General features: G+C 37.5%; 1 protein-coding gene across 1 annotated transcript; it reads left to right on the top strand.

Annotated features, from left to right (window-relative positions):
• The first annotated feature begins 4,000 nt into the window (after positions 1 to 4,000).
• On the top strand, positions 4,001 to 19,429 carry ogfrl1 (opioid growth factor receptor-like 1). Its single transcript, XM_055170322.2, has 7 exons — positions 4,001 to 4,381; positions 5,560 to 5,646; positions 8,105 to 8,183; positions 10,975 to 11,053; positions 13,388 to 13,454; positions 13,582 to 13,727; positions 16,380 to 19,429. The coding sequence occupies exons 1-7, from the start codon at positions 4,184 to 4,186 to the stop codon at positions 16,885 to 16,887; spliced, it is 1,164 nt and encodes a 387-aa protein (XP_055026297.2). The 5' UTR covers positions 4,001 to 4,183; the 3' UTR covers positions 16,888 to 19,429.
• Positions 19,430 to 19,666: the final 237 nt, after the last annotated feature.

Raw genomic sequence — 19,666 nt, 5'->3', positions numbered from 1 at the left:
TAGGATAACAAAACAGTAATAGGGTTAAAAAATTACTTTATAAAGCTGGAATGGAGAAAAAATATTAGCAGGGGACCATGCTTTGAAACCCTAAATTTGGGCTAAGCCCTCAATGTCTACAATGTCTGGCTCCGCCCCTGCTAGGGACGAGCAAGTACAATGGCCTTACGTAAACATATCATCAGAATGATTGACAACTGGGATGACCAATAGTCTTGATGATCCACCCGGAAAAAGAAAATCTTCCACTATACCTTTAAATAGAAAAAATGTCAAAACTCTTTTGTCATTTTTTGGCGCGATGCTAATGGTCTAATCATATTCAATGGATTATGCTAAGCTATGCTAAAAGTGGTACCGCCAGACCCGGAGATCAACTGAATGGATTCCAAAAAGGTAAAAATCAGTTGTTTAACTCTGGAGAGCTGGAAGGTGAGCCGTTTTCAATATAAGTGGAGTGTCCCTTTAATAATGTAAATGTTTGAAGTATCTTCTTTCACAGACTCCTGGTTGAAAATTGGAGAAATAAATAATAAGATAATATCCTGTGAACACGGTTAGTGTTCCTGTTCTTTATGACGTTGTCACCTCTTGACTGAGTGTGTCTGAATTCAGCCTGCTGTGCTGATGAACAGTCAGTCGTCTCATTAAGCTCTCAGTTGGATCTAAAGGCTGGCAGAATGTCAAGCGTGATGGGACATGAGACATTGCAGTGGAGAGGAAGTGTGTGGTAAGCTTGTCTAGATCTGTATTTTGGATTCATAAGCTTTTACTAGCTTGTACCTTTTAACCAATTGTGGTACAGTATGTCAGAGAGAGAGAGAGAGAGAGAGAGAGAGAGAGAGAGAGGCATGATTGCAGTTGGAAAGTGTGTATGAATGCTTTATTATAAGCATAAACAGTGTGTGATTTTTTTTTTGGCACATTGATATTTTGTTTGAGTAATGGTGTGTTGTATCTAGTACGGGCTTGGCTCTCCATCACTCCTGCACAGATTCAGATAATAGCCCATCTGCTGCCCCAGCGCCCCACAACTGCCTGTCTGACTCATAATGCATACTAAGAGTTATGTCCCAAAGGCTCCTCTTTACCAAATACATTCTCTGAATGTGTGGATGCCAAGGCATGGTTTTTATTACAGAGGAACTGCTGCTCTCTAGTGGCGACATATAGTGTTTCAAGGTAGATTTTACTACCTAGTGCAGTATGACTGCCAAGATTTACAGTACTTGCCAGAATTTAACAACTCATAAGAATCTATACTAATAAGTTTATATAAGTCAGAAAACTCAACTTCTGCGTAGCAGAACCAGTAACATTAGCTGAAACATAATCTAAGGCTTTGAGAACTATGAAGTACTAAACACAGTGAAATAATAGCATGTTCAACTTCATATTAGCCTACTAGAAATGGATAGCATTCCTTCTCATAATAACTCTATGATGAAAAGAGCGTGTACAGGAAATAAAATGCCTTTGTAAGAAAAGGAAAGCTATGATGGTGATCTATTGTATTCTGCTTTGACAGGTATTACAGCTACAGCTGCCTGAAATGTTTGTAATGACTATAAAAATACCAACTGTCTCATTCATGAATCAGATGTGGAGTATGGTTTCCCGCTGTGTTTATGCCATCATAAAATAATCACTGTGGAGACCCGCTAGCCGTTGTTTCTGGCACCTACTGTAACGTCTGTCAGTCAAAGACTTTGGAGACGCAGGCAGTCATTTAGCAGCCAGCTTATTTTAAATGAGTCCACCAAGAGATTTAAGCCCACTTCAGCAAGTCCTGCAACGCTGACTCAGTAGCATTCATGCTCCTTGCGGTTTTATTAACGGACAGGGTGACTTAGGTCATTACTTCACCGCCCACCTCTTTTCATTCGATCTTGCTTGTTGCTTTGTTCCTAACCTCACATAGCCTGACATTAAACAGCTTCTGGTGTAATGAGAAAACAGCCGTAAAATGCTCAATGGCTCCCAGAAGTGGCAGGCAAGCAGTTTGCGTCGTATGACTGCATAGAAACGCATCATGATTTCTTTTATATACATTCGCTTTGTTTAGTGGATAGGTGGTTTGAGAAAGTCTGATAAGTTATATTGACACTTTTACACTTTAATATTCAATGTCTGTATTTGATATTTCAATGCATTGGCAATGTACAGTCTCTTTTTAATAGAGCTATTTAAATATGAATCTAAGATGGCTATAACAAGGCATTTGGGGCCCCTAACATTACTTTAGCTTACTTGCTAATGAGCCCCTTGCACCTGTGTGCCCACAAATCTTTTCCACCTCTCACCAACTTTAATAGTCAATAGTGACTTTAATCTTGGGTGTAGAAATGTGGCTGAAAATTTTGATACAGATTCAAAACTGAATGGGCGAGTGGCTGCAATGAGATTAAAGGATTAGTCAATTTTCTTTAAAAAAATCCAGATAATTTACTCAACACCATGTCATCCAAAATATTGATGTCTTTCTTTGTTCAGTCGAGAAGAAATTATGTTTTTTGAGGAAAACATTCCAGAATTTTTTTTCTCATTTTTTTTCTTGCCAAAAATCACAATCGTTTCGCCAGACAAGACCCCCATGCCCCGTCCGGGATCGTTTAGAGTCCTTCAAAACTGCAATTCCAAACTGCATCAAAACCATTAAGTGTTGGGATCCATCAAAATGAGAAAAATCCTGGAATGTTTTCCTCAAAAAAACATAATTTCTTCTCGACTAAACAAAAAAAGACATCAACATTTTGGATGACATGGTGATGAGTAAATTATCTGGATTTTTTTTGGGAAAATGGACTAATCCTTTAAATACTTCCACAGTGTGTTAGCGATCCCATGCCCCCCCCCCCCCCAATAGTCAGGAAGTAGCAAAGCATGACTTGTGATGACCCTACAGTCACTTTTGAGCCAATCCACTTTGCTATACTCGCACATAGAGAATCAGGAGAGAGATACACAGCAAAACTAGATGGAAAGAGAGGTGATAAATAAAATATACTATAACATGAGCAATGCAGAATGACAGAATGAATTGGAAAGATGGCAAGTCTATCATTTTGGATAGCGGGTGGCATAAAGCATTGAGAAGGAACGGTGCGGATGCTGCCAGGATTATATCTGGAGTTACGATTTCTCTTCCAAACATTTTGTGTAAAAAATAAGACTTTTAAAAAGACTTGACTGTTACTGGTCTAGGAATTCATCATTAAGAAGCAAGCTATATTATCAGTGTCAGAACTGATCAAATATTCATTTTATTAGTAGCCAGAATAGCACATAGAGCAGAGCAAAAGTGTAATTACACATTAGGTTAGAATTGAAAGGTTGATGTTCTGCCATCAATCGTGCACCATCTGCTCTGACACTGAGATGGATGTTGACACTGAACTTGGTACCCAAACATGATCATCCATCCTTCGTGGACTTATTGTCCAAATGACCTGCAGTTGACCTAATGTCACTTCGACCTCTGTCCTCATTCAGCTGACTGCGCATGCTTAGTATAAAGCTTTTTATGCCACCTAGTGGCTTCACGTAACCTAAATATTTATACAGCTTGTATCAGCAGCACCGTTTTCCAATTGTGTAGTTTGTAGGAAAATAAAGGCATCCATGTGATGTAAAATACATTTGGTTAAAAAAGCATTGATTGAAAGGATCTCTGGGGAACCAAAAAATAGCTCCCTGTTAGCACCTTTATTTTTAAAAGTGTATATGAGATAAAATCAGCAAAGTTAAAAGCAGCCATGATTAGATAAAAAGTATCAAAATAATTTGTTTGCAAAGCAATATTAAGAAACTCCATGAATATTTGTCAAAAAGAAATTTGAATATCCATCCATCTGCATCTCTCAGTTTAATTCAGAGCGGTTTTTTGTGACAATAAGCTTGCGGTTACTTTTGCGTTATTTCGGTAGCTGATCTCTAGACTCCTTTTGATTTGTCTAAAAATGCACATCATCATCATCACCATCATCATCAGCAGCAGCTATAATGCTGGTTTCGTCTCTCTCTGGTAGAAAGGGGGTGTGTTCTCATCAGACAGCTGGAAATCCCCGTTAGACTCATAAAAGCGACCCAAAACGGCTTTGCATCATATCAAAGCTTGCTGTTGAGCCGTAGGGTCCTTAAAAGATGTAGGCACGAGCGTACGACTGGACAGCGGCGGGTTTAAATGGGCAATCTGATGGGAAACTGGAGATATAAGGAGCCGAGCACTGTGGAGGAATGCGACTCGACGTGGGAGACTGACTCCGAGAGCGATGAGCATCAGCAGCCGGGAGGAGAGGAGGAGGACAGCGGCATATCAGAGTCCATCAGCCCGGCAGAATCAAGCAGAGGAATCGAGCAGCTGGATCATGAATCGTCTCAGGTAGCGATATATAGTACACCTTATACAAGTGTTAAAAGATTACGTTAAAGCAACGTTAAGTTTGGATGTAATTTTACGTAAAAACAATGCTTTGTTGGGCAATTTTATATGGAAGTAATGACATGAAAATCCATGTGCTTTAGGCACGCGGGCTGAGCGTGCGCAATGTCAACCTATTGTCATCATCGCTATTTTAAAATATGTTCAGCTTTAGATACACTGACAGGTAAACATGTTTAGAGAAATGTGTTTATGGAGCTTAACATTTTTGACCGCGGTAGGTGTCTTTTGTTTTAAAATGGCTCGTTCTCTCAGCACTCCTAAGGATTTAAAGCCATAGAGAGACTGTGACCTGCGAAACGTGACCTAATTCCTCACAGGAAATTTGCTTTTTGATTTCCTGTCGATGGAGGAAGATTATTAAGAGTTTAAAACAAAGATTTCATTTAGGTTTTGTCAGCCAATGCAATGTAGAATAGCAGGGTTTGTTGTCCGACTTTATAATGGATATTCTCAAGCAAAGCGTAACATTATGTAAAAGCAAAAAAATTAAAGATAACTGTCATGTAAATTAGACGATTGTATATTTTATATATTTATATTTATACTATATTTTAATTGATATGTAATAATTAAAATGTTTTAAATGAAAACTGAAATTGAATAACTCAACCTTTCAATTAGAATCCGCGTGCATTACAGTACAGTAAATGGCTACGGTAGTTTACCCTTTCCTGACTGGATACTGTGGTTTAAGTGTTTAGTTGTTTATAGAAAAAATATGATATTTGAGCTTTTGTTTGAATTCTCAAATAATATGTTTTTAATAACTTTTGTAGTAGTTATTGAAATCAACATAAACCACTGGTAAAATCACATTTAATCTAAAATTACTGGCACATGGAATGCATGTGAATCTTAAAACATTGGTCCTGCCTGACAGATGTTATGTTAAAAATTGAAGTCATCCGTGTTTTCCTCAAGCGTAAAGATGTACAGCGCTTGAACATCAGGGTGTAAGAGCTAAAAATGATCATGAATTAATCAGAAAAAGTATACACACTAAAATAGAGTTCTTCTGTTAATTTTTGATGTTATCCCATTAAAATCATTCATACACTCCTTCATTGCCTGTGTACCAGTAACCATCTCTCTCTTTATCTCTCTCTTTCACACAGTTTGTTGATATATTGGAGCCCTCCACCAGGATGAAAAGGAGTTTTTACGCTGCAAAGGACTTGTACAAGTATCGCCATAGTTATCCGGTAATGAGAAATAGACTGTCAGGAAAATTGTGAAAAATGGTCCCAAGATGTCACTGGGGCCGTACCCTTTAAACTTGACCTGATATTTACTATTTAGTTGTATATATGTATACATTTGTATCAATAGGGCCTTTCGCACTTTAGGAACCTTTTCATAGCACCCAAACATTTTGTGGGACTGCCCACTTTGTGGCTTTTCCGGACCACAGGAACTAGGCGTATTAGTACTGGTACTGCCTTTTTCTAGGTCTAAATTAGCTTCTACTCCGGAGTAGGATCTAACCAGCACAATGTGAACTATTTATGACCTAGATGTATGTTTATTGGTCCAAAGCATGTCATACAAAATACTAGGTGAGATTCTTTTAAAAAGCCTTGTTTATACTTACTCTGCGAACATGTTACGAGACAACATAAACATGTTCTTAGCCTCGATGATATATATATACCGTAGTTGATTAAACATTATAGCCGGGTTTTTTGTGTGTGCTTTTTTGCTCTTTAAAGGTGCAGTGTGTACATTTTAGCAACATCTAGTGGTGAGGTTGCGAATTGCAACCAACGTCTCAGTCCACTGCTCACCCTTCACTTTTGAAACGCATAGAGAAACTACGGTAGCCGCCACCAGAAAAACATTTTATCGTCGGAGACAACTTAGTAAAAACGTTTGTAGAAACATGGTGGCACAAAATGGCGACTTCCACATAAGGGGACTCTTGGTGTATGTAGATAAAAACGTCTCATTTTAAGGTAATAAACACATAACGGTTCACTATAAAAAGGTCTTTATACACCCCTGATAATATAGTTTTGTGTATTATTTTGCATTTCTGTCAAGAGATCCTTCTAAAAATTACACACTGCACCTTTAAATCGCCGTTTTTTTCATCTTTCTTTTATTGCTCTTTAAATCGCAAAACGTCTAACACACAACAAAAAAAGAACAACACATCTGAACATGGCACTCATATATCTGATATCCATCCGGGTGCTATTTCAAGTTAATATTGCTCTATCAACAGTAATACTGAGTTTTATTAGGCCTATTTTCAAAAGGCACATCCTGTATTATTAATCATAAATCCAGATGGGCTCCTGCTGCACGTCCACGCGTTTACAACATCCATGTGCACTTTTAGTCCAAACGTTATAGAAGAAATATTGTTTACATAAAATAATCCTGTCATAATTTTTCAACAAAGTACTGTATGCAGCGTGGTGGTATTTATGCGGTGGAATATATGTCATGCCTTTGCCATAGTAAATTATCTATTGAGTCTGATCCATTACAGTTTTATGTGTAAAAATACACCACATCAGTGGCGGCTCGTGACTGCTCATCCGAGGGGTGCTAATTCAAAATATGTTCGTCGTGTCGTGTGTTGCTCGTGTTTTCAAAATATGTGTTTGTTGCTTCATGTGAACTATGTGCATCACGTGTTTTGTCAAAATAAGTGCCTGCTGCACACGTGTCAAAACCATTTATGAAAAAAGAGAAGCTCACGTTCACAAAATACACGCAAGACACTCCCTTAACGGTAAACTCATGAGATAATGCGAGTATCTGGCAATGCGAGCGTCTCTTTTATCATAAACCCTTTAGACGCGTCTGTAGCAGGCACTTATTTTGATAAGACATGTGATGCACATAGGTTCTCTTGACGCGCCGAACACATATTTTGAAATTACAACCCACACACATGACGGGCTACATACATGTTGTGACGAACTTCGCATCGAGCACCCTCGAAAAAAGAAGTCACCGGCCGCCACTGCACCACATACAGATTATCTGCATTTTACAAACAGCTAATAAGTTTAGTCTTAACAACTTGTTATTTTGCATCAAATCCTTCTTATGCACATTTCGGCCACTAATCCAGTACTGCGTGTAGCTGTTTTCTTTCTGTCGTGACCGTTTACATGACAAAAAGGTGACAGTATGTATTTGCAAATGTGTATTATAGGTAATGAAGCTTATTATTTGGGCCAGATCGCTGTCTAGATGTTTTCTGCATCGCCCATCACTGTGTGATTCCTGCTGCCATTTCAGCCATCAGTACGAATGGTACATCACCGAGTGCCTAACTTCAAAGTCCCGACTGGCCGTGCAAATGCAACCGGGGGAAATGTTAATGGGGAATATTTAGCTCCTAGAAAATCGCCCCAGTACTCGGCCCGGATAATTTGAAAGGGTACCACCCCAGTGACAGCTAGGGACCATTTTTGACCTTTTTTTTTCATAAAAAGTACAGCAAATACTTCAGTACAGTCAGCAGAAAAATACATTATTGGCAACTTTTTTGTGTAGATCGGTGGAGTCACTTTAGTGAGTGGACTGAATGTGTATTGCTTAAAACTAAAGAGTTCACAATAAGTTTAATATAGCTGAAATTATCTCTCTATGATCTTTCTCTTTATCACTCTAACCTAGTTTATTTTTTTCATCCCCACTCAGAACTACAAGGAGCCTCGTCACCCAAATGAGTACCGCAATCTGAGGTTCTATCTGAATAAAATACCCCTTGTGCCAGATGGTAAGTGTGTGTTGACTTTAGTCAGGAGAGCATTTTTTGTTTTTGATGGGAGTGTCTGAAAGTTTCTTTAAAGGTTATTGCACTTTACTGTAAATGAGTATTATCTGAATGCAGCTGAAACGGCCATTGCGCTTGCTGTGAGTAATGTGCCTGCTGCAAACAGTAAGCAGGTTTTTTACTGTCTTGATTTTACATTTATGGTTTTGTAAGATGCTTTTATGCAAAGCGACTTACAGTGCATTCAATATACATTTTTGTAAGTGTATGAGTTCCTGGGAATCAAACTCACAATATTGAGTTGCTAATGTAAAGCTTTACCAGTCAAGGGGTCTGTCGGTTGACTTTGCATAGCAATAAATCTGCTACAGTAGATGTGCTCTTAAGTAATGCAATATTATTAATGCTATTCTTGCCAGGATTGCTTTGGATGTTGATAAAAAAACCAAATTTCCTTATTGCTTTTATATCACCACTACATTACAACAACATCCTCTGTGGAAGTCCCTTGATTCTCATAATGAGACTTCGCCTAAATTGTTTTGTTCATTTGCAGTAATAGCGAACAGACTCTTCCAGAGACCATACAGAGGGGTAGAGAGATGGTAACAGAGGGTTTGCTGCCAATCCAAATATACCAGATTTACATTCATTAACCGGAGAGATGCTAGCATTTGTTTAAGCATGATTCTTATAAAATATCTCGAAAGTAAATTATATTAACAAAAACGTCATAGTTGAGCATACTATTCCTTTAACCTTTAGGTTAAATAGTACATAAACATAGTTTTGGTTTTATTATGCATGCCAAAGAAGAGATTTTCTGATCCAACAAGAGTCATAGTGAGTTTTAGATTGACACTCTCCAAAAATAAACCAAAGAACATAATCAGACCCTCAAAAGTAAGACTTTTGACAACACAAGATTATTACAGTACATTCAAGATTTCAACATAACACATAGTGACAAAACATTTATACACAGACAGGCATAAAGCAGTTTTACAGCTGAATACACATAGCAGCTGGTGTGAGGGAAGAAGATGCCTCATTAGCTCAATGTTTTCCCTAAGGGGCCAGTTTAGAGAAGCAGACAGTGAAGATCTCAAATGAGAAGCCATTGATTGGATATTTTGTTCATTTTTGGGTGGTAAGAATTAACTGAATTCAGATGAGATCTGTTGTGCAAGCATTTAATGGATGGCAGTACAACGCCTTCACTTCTGCTTAAGGATAATGGGCAAACACACATCTGTATCCTACTGAAGTTTCAATGTGTACTCGTCACAAATGACCTACACTTTTGTGAAAGGGACAGAAATGAAAATTAATTTACTCAACTTCGTCAAATCCATTGCTGTCTTTCTTTTATGAAACACTAAAGGTAAATGACAAAAGGTTCAAAATGACATCCATATATGTGACCCTGTATGTAAAATCCAAACTAAAGTCTCAATCTAATGATTAGATTTCAATCAGTGACAGGTTAGGGTTAGGGTTAGTGCAGATTAAGGGGCGGTATTATCCCCTTCTGACATCACAGGGGGAGCCAAATTTCAATGACCTATTTTTTTCACATGCTTGCAGAGAATAGTTTTCCAAAACGAACCCTACAGTCACTACAAAAGTGAGCGACATCGAGCGACACGCACTCGCTTGATGGGCGTTCCTTGGCTGGTATCTAAAAGCAGTATCAAAAGTCACTTTAGAGGTATTGTTGAGGTTACAAAAACGATGTTTTTGGATTTAAAAGTATTTATTTCTCGATAAAAGTAACAAAATATATGAGATAAAATGCCAAACTTATCAGATATATACAGAAATACGCATTTTCCCCATCTTGAATTATTTTCGCAGACTCTGATTGGCAGTCACTTTGTCGCATCGCTCAGCATTTGCATAAAATAGCCTGTTTGTCTATTTTGGCCCCACCTTGCTCGTGCAGCCGCGAGCTTGTCGCTGGCAAACGGCCACTCCCATTGAAAATGAATGGTAGCCTGTCGCTCTGTATCTGTCTCTTGTAGCTAATGTGACTGGGGGGTAACCCTACAGTCACATTAGCTACAAAAGTGAGCAACACCGAGCGGCACGCACTCGCTTGATGGGCGTTCCTTGGCTAGTTTCTAAAAGCCGTATAAAAAGTCACTTTAGAGTTATTGTTAAGTTACAAGAACTGTGTTTTTGGATTTAAAAGTATTTATTTCTCGATAAAAGTAACGAAATATATGAGATAAAATGCCAAACTTATCAGATATATACATAAATATGCATTTTCCGCCATCTTGAATTATTTTCTCAGACTCGACCACAGACATACGTCACGCTGCTTCTTCACTCCGATTGTCAGTCGCTTTGTCGCATCGCTCAGCATTTGCATAAAATAGCCTGCTTGTCTATTTTGGCCCCGCCTTGCTCGCCCAGATGCGAGCTCGTCGCTTGTCGCTGGCAAACGGCCACTCCCATTGAAAATGAATGGTAGCCTGTCGCTCTGTCTCTTGTAGCTAATGTGACTGGGGGGTAAGTTACAGGGTTGATCTCTTTCACATTTTCTAGGTTGATAGAAGCACTGGGGACCCAATTATAGCACTTAAACATGAAAAAAGTCAGATTTTCATGATATCTCCCCTTTAATAAATTATTTTTGGCATAAAAGAAAAATCTATAATTTTCATCCATACAATGTATTGTTGGGCATTACTACAAATATACATGTGCAACTTATGACACATTGTTAGATGTTTTTGTGTACTGTATCAGCTGATTGATTCATCACCTTCTCTGTCTCTTCTTCCAGGTATTTATATTGAAGAAATTCTTACTAAATGGAGGGGAGACTATGAAAAGCTAGAGCACAATCACACGTACATTCAGTGGTAAGACATTTTTGCATTGTTGAGCAGTAAAGTTGCCTACATAGTAATTGCTTAATTATGCTTAATTGCTGAGAATTTGCAAATTGTTATTGGCCAGACATTGTATTGTTACAGTGGAAGCTTCATGGTAATATGTGCATGCATGAGGGATTTCTGAGTGGCGAGACATGGATTAGATATGCTTTACTTCTCCATCTGTTCAAAATAAACTTCATCATCTTTAGATGCAAATCCTGTAGTTTAAGGCAAAATCAAACAAGAGCAAAAAAGCAGTGATGACTAAATCAGCACAGTTTCAATGCCTGCAGGTGATGGGAATATTTTCATCCGCAGTTACAGAGATGCCCATAAGAGAGCGGTTAGGGAATTGGATTAAAGTTTCTCTAATGTTTAAAGTTGCTTTAATATTTGCAGACATCATCACTTTAGTAACAGCTTGGGGATTTGTCTGTGAGCATTTCCTGGTAAAATCCAGATGATAAAAGTTTAACATTATATTTCCTCCATATGATAAACATTTCCTAAACAGCATGCATTTTAAAAGGCCAGACATAGTGCTGCTATTAATGTAAAAACTACTGAATTATGTCAAATATTATGAAAAATGTAGGTACAGTACTTTATGTATCACTCCACGTGTAATGCGTAATTCATTACACATTACAAAGAGAGTAAATTACAGTAAAAGTACAATTCAGGTAGCGTTTAGCATTGCCTGAAGGTTTAATATTGGTTATACCTCATGTAAAAGACTCAGTAGGGTGCTGTTACCTCGCACACTTCTTTATCTGAACGTCCTGTTCTGTTCTGCCTGTGCTGTGATCCCAATGATGAGGGTGAGAAAAAAAGACAGGGAGGAGGGCGTGAAGCCATAAGCCCTTGTGAAATAACATCACATTTCTAAAAGCAGACTTCGTGCATATGCTGCCGCTCGTATCGCAGCACCCTCCCAACGAGGAAGAAAGCGATTAGCTTCTCTCATTCCTCTCAAGTCATTTACTCACTCTTGCTCTCCTTATGCTTGCCAGTCTATTTGCATAATATCAATTAGTGAATGTAAAAACACAAATGAGCGTGTGCAGACCGATCACCGCCATTTAAATGGAGGTGACAGGAAACGTTTGCCAGCTAGAGAGAGAAATCTGATGTGTTGCTTTATATGAACTCTATATGTGGGTTTTAATAATATATTGGATTTTTGTAAGGGAGTGCAGAGGGTTTGCAGGATGTCCTTCTCTAATGGTCAGCAACATGTAATCTAACAGCTGACAGGGAGAAAATTTTCCCTGTATTGCGGTTTTCTGCTCTGTCCATGAAACGCAGCTTTGCCCAGTGCAGCAGTATTTATTCGATTACTATTTTCTTTTCACATTTCTGCCATATTTTTGTTTATATTGACATGTTTGAAGCTTATGTAGCTCAAGCTTCACTGTGTGTAGTTTTTTCAACCCATGGTTGAGTCAAATATTGTCTATAATTGACCCAAACAAAACAACACAGCATTTGTTTGTGTAGTTGTCGACTTATGGGTTTTCATTGCTTGGTCAGTCTATAGGGTATATCTGATACAGAGTAATCCCTGTATATATTGTATTAGTTTTACAATTCTTATAATTTATTTGTAAGAAATCAGGTGTCAGACAAGAAATGTATTTATTACACTGCAAAAAAGACTTTCTAACTTAGTATTTTTGTCTTGTTTTCAGTAGAAATATTTAAAAATTCTTAAATAAAGATGTGCAAAATGACCTTAGAAAATGTGTCTTGTTTTTAGACATAAAAACCAATTTAAGTTAATTTGTGCCTAAAACAAACCAAAATGTCTGCCAATGGGGTGGGAAAATTTTGCTTGAATAAAATGATTTAAGAAAAAAGAAATCTTGGTAACACTTTATTTTACAGTGTCGTTGTTACACATGTTACATATAATTATTATAGTAATAACAGTTAATTATGCATAATTACATGCAACTAATCCTAAACCAAATCCTTTCCCAACCCAACAGTAAGTACATGTTGTTGATGATTATTACTTAGTACTTAAATATATAATTACAATGTAACAGTAACGCCTTAAAATAAAGTGTAACCGAAATCTTATTTCAAGATTTTTTTGCTTGTTTTAAGCACAAATTCACTTAAATGTAATTTTTTTGTCTAAAAACTAGACTTATTTTCTTAGGTCATGTTGCTTATCAAGAAAAAACATTAATTAATTTAAGAAGTTTTGATATTTCTACTGAAAACAAGACAAAAATACTAAGTAAGAAAGTAATTTTTGCAGTGTATTATATACAGTATGTATTATAATTTATTATTTCAATGCTCTTTCAGGCTTTTCCCACTCAGAGAGCAAGGCCTCAATTTTTATGCTCAAGAACTCACTCAGGATGAGATAAAGGTAAATATTTCGACATTTTCTTCTGTAATCTAGTTTTGCCATTGTCTTTTATGTGATCACCTGCTGTTGCCATTAAGGTCATTATGTAATTCACACAACATTAAAGGAGTAATTCTCCTGTCGACAGGAATTCCAAAGCACTCGAGAAGCCAAGAGACGTTTCCTCCTGGCGTACACCATTATGTTGGATTTCTTTGGGATCAAGCTCCTGGATAAAAATGGGAATGTGGCTCGGGCCTCAAACTGGCAGGATCGCTTTCAGCATTTGAATGAGTAGGTAGCACTCATCGTTTTCTAATTGATAATGTTTAGGTTATTATTTTAAGGCCTTTCCAAGTACAATCCGATCCAATACCAACACGGACCTTAACTGTAATGGCAACTTGCCGTAAAGGCGACTTACTGAGCAACATGCCTTAAAAGCGTGTAAAGTGCGGCAAGTAGAAACCGTAGCTAAGCATAAGCAATAGATGAGACCTGTCCGGAGGTACTGTTTTATGTTTATCATACTTAAAGGAATATTCCATTTTCTTAAAAGAAAAATCCAGACAATTCACTCACCAACATGTCATCCAAAATGTTGATGTCTTTCTTTGTTCAGTCGAGAAGAAATTTTGTTTTTTGAGGAAAACATTGCAGGATTTTTCTCATTTTAATGGACTTTAATAGACACCAACAATTAACACTTAACTCAACATGTAACAGTTTTTTTTCAACGGAGTTTCAAAGGACTATAAACGATCCCAAACGAGGCATAAGGGTCTTATCTAGCAAAACGATTGTCATTTTTGACAATAAAAATAACAAATATACACTTTTAAAGCACAACTTCTCATCCAGATCCGGTCGTGATGCGTCAGCGTGACCCAGCGCAATACGCCCCAGTGTTTACAAGTGTTGAGAAAGAGGACCGTTCCTACGTTGTTGTATGTCAACTGATACTAATTAATGTCTTTGTGTCAGTTTATTGTTTACAATGGTCAGCAAATGTGCGATTTATATATGTAACACGTGACCTCCCTACGTCACTACGCATTTACGTTAGGTCGCGCTGGACCAGATCTAGACGAGAAGTTGTGCTTTAAAAGTGTATATTTGTTATTTTTATTATCAAAAATGACAATCGTTTTGCTAGATAAGACCCTTATGCCTCGTTTGGGATTGTTTATAGTCCTTTGAAACTCCGTTGAAAAAAACTGTTACATGTTGAGTTAAGTGTTAATTGTCGGTGTCTATTAAAGTCCATTAAAATGAGAAAAATCCTGCAATGTTTTCCTCAAAAAACAAAATTTCTTCTCGACTGAACAAAGAAAGACATCAACATTTTGGATGACATGGTGGTGAGTAAATTATCTGGATTTTTCTTTTAAGAAAATGGAATATTCCTTTAAGTTATGGTTTACTTCACACATTTACTTTACATTTTTATGGCTAACAAATGTGTTATTTGCAGCTTTATTGATTAAAAGGGCAATAAAGATGGTATTGGATCGGGACCGGTATCGACAGATACTCATGGTTGTGCTATCGACATCAGTATCAGACATGAAAAAGTGGAAGCGCCACAGCCCTATCTATAAGGGCTTTATGTTTTACTCCACCTGCACCAGTAACACTTATTTGTAAAAAATCTCTATTGGAGATTACATTGACTCTCAACCCCCTGCCTTTCTGTTACCAATACTCTTTCATCTCACGCTGCCGTATTTAAGAGAAAGCACCCCGAGTCTCTACAACACAATTTCACTGTCATGACCCTTAAGTGCACTATCAATGTCATGTGACCATCTCCTGCAGCGAGCAGAGAAATGGGTCAGATGTGCAGAGGCTAAATAGAGAAGTGTGAACGGATCACAAAAACTTTTGCATTTACTGTAGTGAGATTTTGAGAGAGGCATCTGAGACAGTAATGCAGAGAGTGATAAGTGTTATGATTGAAAACGATTCTTATGAATAAACGATAAGGAAGGAGGATCTAAAAGAAAATCTGCAGTGCAGCGAAGTGAATAGTAGCTGACATACAGTAGATGCTGACATGTAAAGTCATTGCCCCAGGACTGTGCCATAAAGGATGTACTCTATAACGTTACACAGATATACAGCACTATGTCTGCAATATAAATAGATGAATAAGATGAACTATAACCTAATCAGTATTAAAGGGACACTTTTTTAGAAAATATGCTCTTTTTCCAGCTCCCCTAGAGTTAAACATTAGATTTTTACTGTCTTGGAAGTCATTCAGATGATCTCTGGGTCTGGCGCTACCACTTTTAGCATAGCTTAGCATAATCCATTGAATCTGATTAGACCATTAGCATTAGCATAACTTACTCATTCTGGCATAATAATCAAGGACATTGCTGCTGTAACAAGGCTGCATGATATTACGCAGTGCCCAAAAATAGTCCCCTGCCATTGAAAGTTACTATTAAAATTACTTTAAATTTTCTGTCATCTTGATAATTGTATACACTCACCTAAAGGATTATTAGGAACACCTGTTTAATTTCTCATTAATGCAATCGTGTAATGATGTGGGGGATGTTTTCTTGGTACACTTTAGGCCCCTTAGTGCCAATTGGGCATCGTTTAAATGCCACGGCCTCAAATCATTTCAAATTGGTTTGTTGAACATGATCTCAATCCCAAAAGAGCATCTTTGGGATGTGGTGGAATGGGAGCTTCATGCCCTGGATGTGCATCCCACAAATCTCCATCAACTGCAAGATGCTATCCTATCAATATAGGCCAACATTTCTAAAGAATGCTTTCAGCACCTTGTTGAATCAATGCCACGTAGAATTAAAGCAGTTCTGAATGCGAAAGGGCATCAAATACAGTATTACTATGGTGTTCCTAATAATCCTTTAGGTGAGTGTATACTGTAGTAAATATATTTAATTCCCTCTGCCTCTTTTCCAGGTCACAGCACAACTATCTGCGGATAACCCGCATTCTGAAGAGCCTTGGTGAGCTGGGCTTTGAAAACTTCAAGTTGCCTCTTGTACGCTTACTGCTGGAGGAGGCGCTAGTCGAGGGCACTTTACCCAACATGCGTCACAGCGCTCTGGAGTACTTTGTCTACACGCTGCGCCAACATGCTCAGAGACGTGCCCTGCTCCGCTTCGCCCAACGCCACTACCACCCGCCCGAGAACTTCATCTGGGGCCCTCCGAAGAAGAAGCATGTTCCAGGTGTTTCTGGAGGATGCCCAGGGACTAAAACAGGAAAGCCAGAGGTCATGGACAAGAGCGCAGGCAAAGCTAGGTCACCTAAGGAGGGCAGGAATTTGAATCAGTTAGAGAGAGAGGCAGAGGATACAGACATGATGAAGAGTTTAGACTGGAGAATGGCTAAAGGCGCCAAGCTTCTGCAGGAGGGCAGGGGAAGAATAGATACAGAGGAATACATTGAGACCATTCCACTGTAAGAGCAAGGGAAATTATCCAGATTAGTTTTTCTGGCTGAGCTTAGGAAGTTAGGAAGATGAATGGCACAGCAATATTATTCCATATCTTGGCCTTGCTTTGTGAACTACTTGACTGTTTTTTGAGATGTTTTTGAATACTTATCAAAGTATTAGCTGATGAATTTATCTACTGTACAGTAGTTCTTATTGACGTTTGCAGCGTTTATAGCATATGTGTGAATATATACAGTGCTACAGTACCTGACATTGTGTGAAATATTGCACTTTTGACTATCCAGTCTTCCCCTGTGAGACAACATTATCTTTAGACAATGAGACTGGCAGAAGTTTATTGTACCAGATACTTGTAGCTCCTCGTAAGATGTATAGTAAGTGTGAATATACTTTCAGGAATTTTCAGGTAATTTAGCTACCACGTATGTTTGTATAGATGTGTGAGGTAACCACATTAATCCAGTTCTCTAACAAGTCTTGCAATATACAGTAAAGTGCCTCTTTTATCATGTGTCATAGCATACAGTATGTGCAAGTGTGTATGCTGTCTTACTCTAATCAAACGTATATTAATAGTGTTTGAGTGAGGACAATCAGGGCTTTTTATGGTCACTATCTACCCAGAATACAAAAAAATAGAGTTTATGTTTGATTTTATTGAATAGTACAGATTAAGCTTCTATGGTACATAACGCTGCTGTTTAGGAGTACACACAGAGGGCTCGGCAATACCTCCATACTTCTGTATCTTTGTGTGTGTGATTGTTTTGGATCTTTTTAGATTAAAAGTGAAAAGCCCATAATTTTAGAAAAATACCTTATATTTATTTCAATTATATATCTCTTTCTATTCTCTAGCTTTGCTATACAGTAACCAAACACATTTTAGATTAAAGGGATAGTTCACTCAAATGTAAATTTACCAAACTGATCAAAAGCCTCATTGACTTCCATAGTAGACACAAAGAATATTAAGGAAGTCAATGGGGCTTCTGATTGGTTTGGTTACAAATATTCCTCAAAATATCTTCCTTTGTGTTCATTAGAACAAATACATTACAGCAGTGGTTCTCAAACTTTTTCAGCGTGCGGCCCCCCTTGTGTACGGCACATTCCTTCGCGCTCCCCCAAAGAAAATTTGTGACTAAAAACAGTTCTAAAACTCAACTTTTAATTAAACAAAACATATTGAATGATACAAAGTAGTGCTGTTGGTTAGTAGCCTTATTTTTTTAGGTTTAATTGCACAGAATTCATGACAAATTAACTTATTTTATAAAATGTCATAAAACTGGGGCCCCCCTGGCACCATCTCGCGGACCCCTGGGGGCCCCCAGTTTGAGAACCACTGCATTACAGGTTTCTAACAACAGGAGAGTGAGTAAATGATGCCAGAAATTTATTTTTGGGAGCTATCCCTTTAAACAATGAGGGGTTCAACATCCCCATGCCTCTACTTTCCGTTTTTATTTTGTCTCTTAATATGTGGACTCAGTGAACTTTATTTACTGTCTACCCCCATTTTTGCATGCAAAAGAAAAGGGGCAATATTTTGCTCCAGTGAATGGACAGATAGTGTTTTATATCCTGTTTGGAAACAAATAGCCATTACTTTCTTTTCTCTTAAAGGAATGTTCTGGGTTCAGTACATGTAAAGCAGTTATGGCTTAGTCAGTGACCATTATTATAATTTTGACTTGCCCCTTTGTAAAAAACAAAAGCAGAAATACTACACTGATGCACTTTAAATGGAAGTACATGAAGGAAAATAAAAGTTGAAATATTTAGCATTTCACAAGTATTGCTTACACATTATGCATACTAGCATGAGACAGGCTTATAATTATTTTATCCTATATAAATATTGTCCTGTGCATGATCACCTGATATGACTTGACCATGATATCTTTTATAACCAATAAAAAGCACTGATCCTGGTAACGTTTGCAAAATTCACATATTGATTACCATATAGTGGCTCTTTGTAAATTGCTACTTAAATCATGCGAATCAAACAAACAGGAATTTTATTTGTAATGTATAAGTTCATCCACCTTAAAAGAATGATGATGATGATTTAGACTACTTTGCATTTCTGATTTTAAACAGGTTTCCTGAATAATTCATGGAAGCCTTCAAGCTTTATATATTTTAATTTTTAATTCAGTTTGCCTCCATCATAAGTAGTGTACCGTAACCATTTTTTTTGTAGGACTAGCTGAAATTACAGTTCTGTCTATAAAATTATTTTATGTGGTAAAAATACAATAGATGTACCCGTATTGAACCTAGAACATTCTTCTGCACAAACCTGTGGTTTTGAAGACTGTTGAATTCTCTTCCATTCATTCTCTCAAGCCAGACATTTCAATCTTAAAATGTATCTTGTGCCATACTTGTGAGGTGACAGTTTGACCGGTTTCATGTAAAGCACCATAAGTGTATTTTCTATGTAACTTTATTGGTATGTGATGATTTGTAAGGAAATGTGACATGTTTGAAAGTTCTTTATATCATGGCCTAATAAAGTGCAGCTCTTTGAATTATATATACATGTGTGTGTGTGTGTGTGTGTGTGTGATGTAAATCTAGGTTTCTATGTAACCGATATACTTCACAATATAGCCTACCTTTGATTTATGTGTTTGTCTTGCATCAAAATGAATATTCCACCAATTGTGAATCATATTTTCCCAAAACACTGCCAGGTCAAATCAATACTTAATGTCTATTTATTTTTTATAAAGAGTCATCTAACAGTCAAAAATGAGCCTATTCAGGACTT

The sequence above is a fragment of the Misgurnus anguillicaudatus genome, chromosome 11, assembly GCF_027580225.2.
Source record: "Misgurnus anguillicaudatus chromosome 11, ASM2758022v2, whole genome shotgun sequence".
In the NCBI taxonomy this organism is placed as follows: domain Eukaryota; kingdom Metazoa; phylum Chordata; class Actinopteri; order Cypriniformes; family Cobitidae; genus Misgurnus; species Misgurnus anguillicaudatus.
Note: the sequence above shows the minus strand (reverse complement) of the source record. Positions and strands in the feature narration are given on the sequence as shown.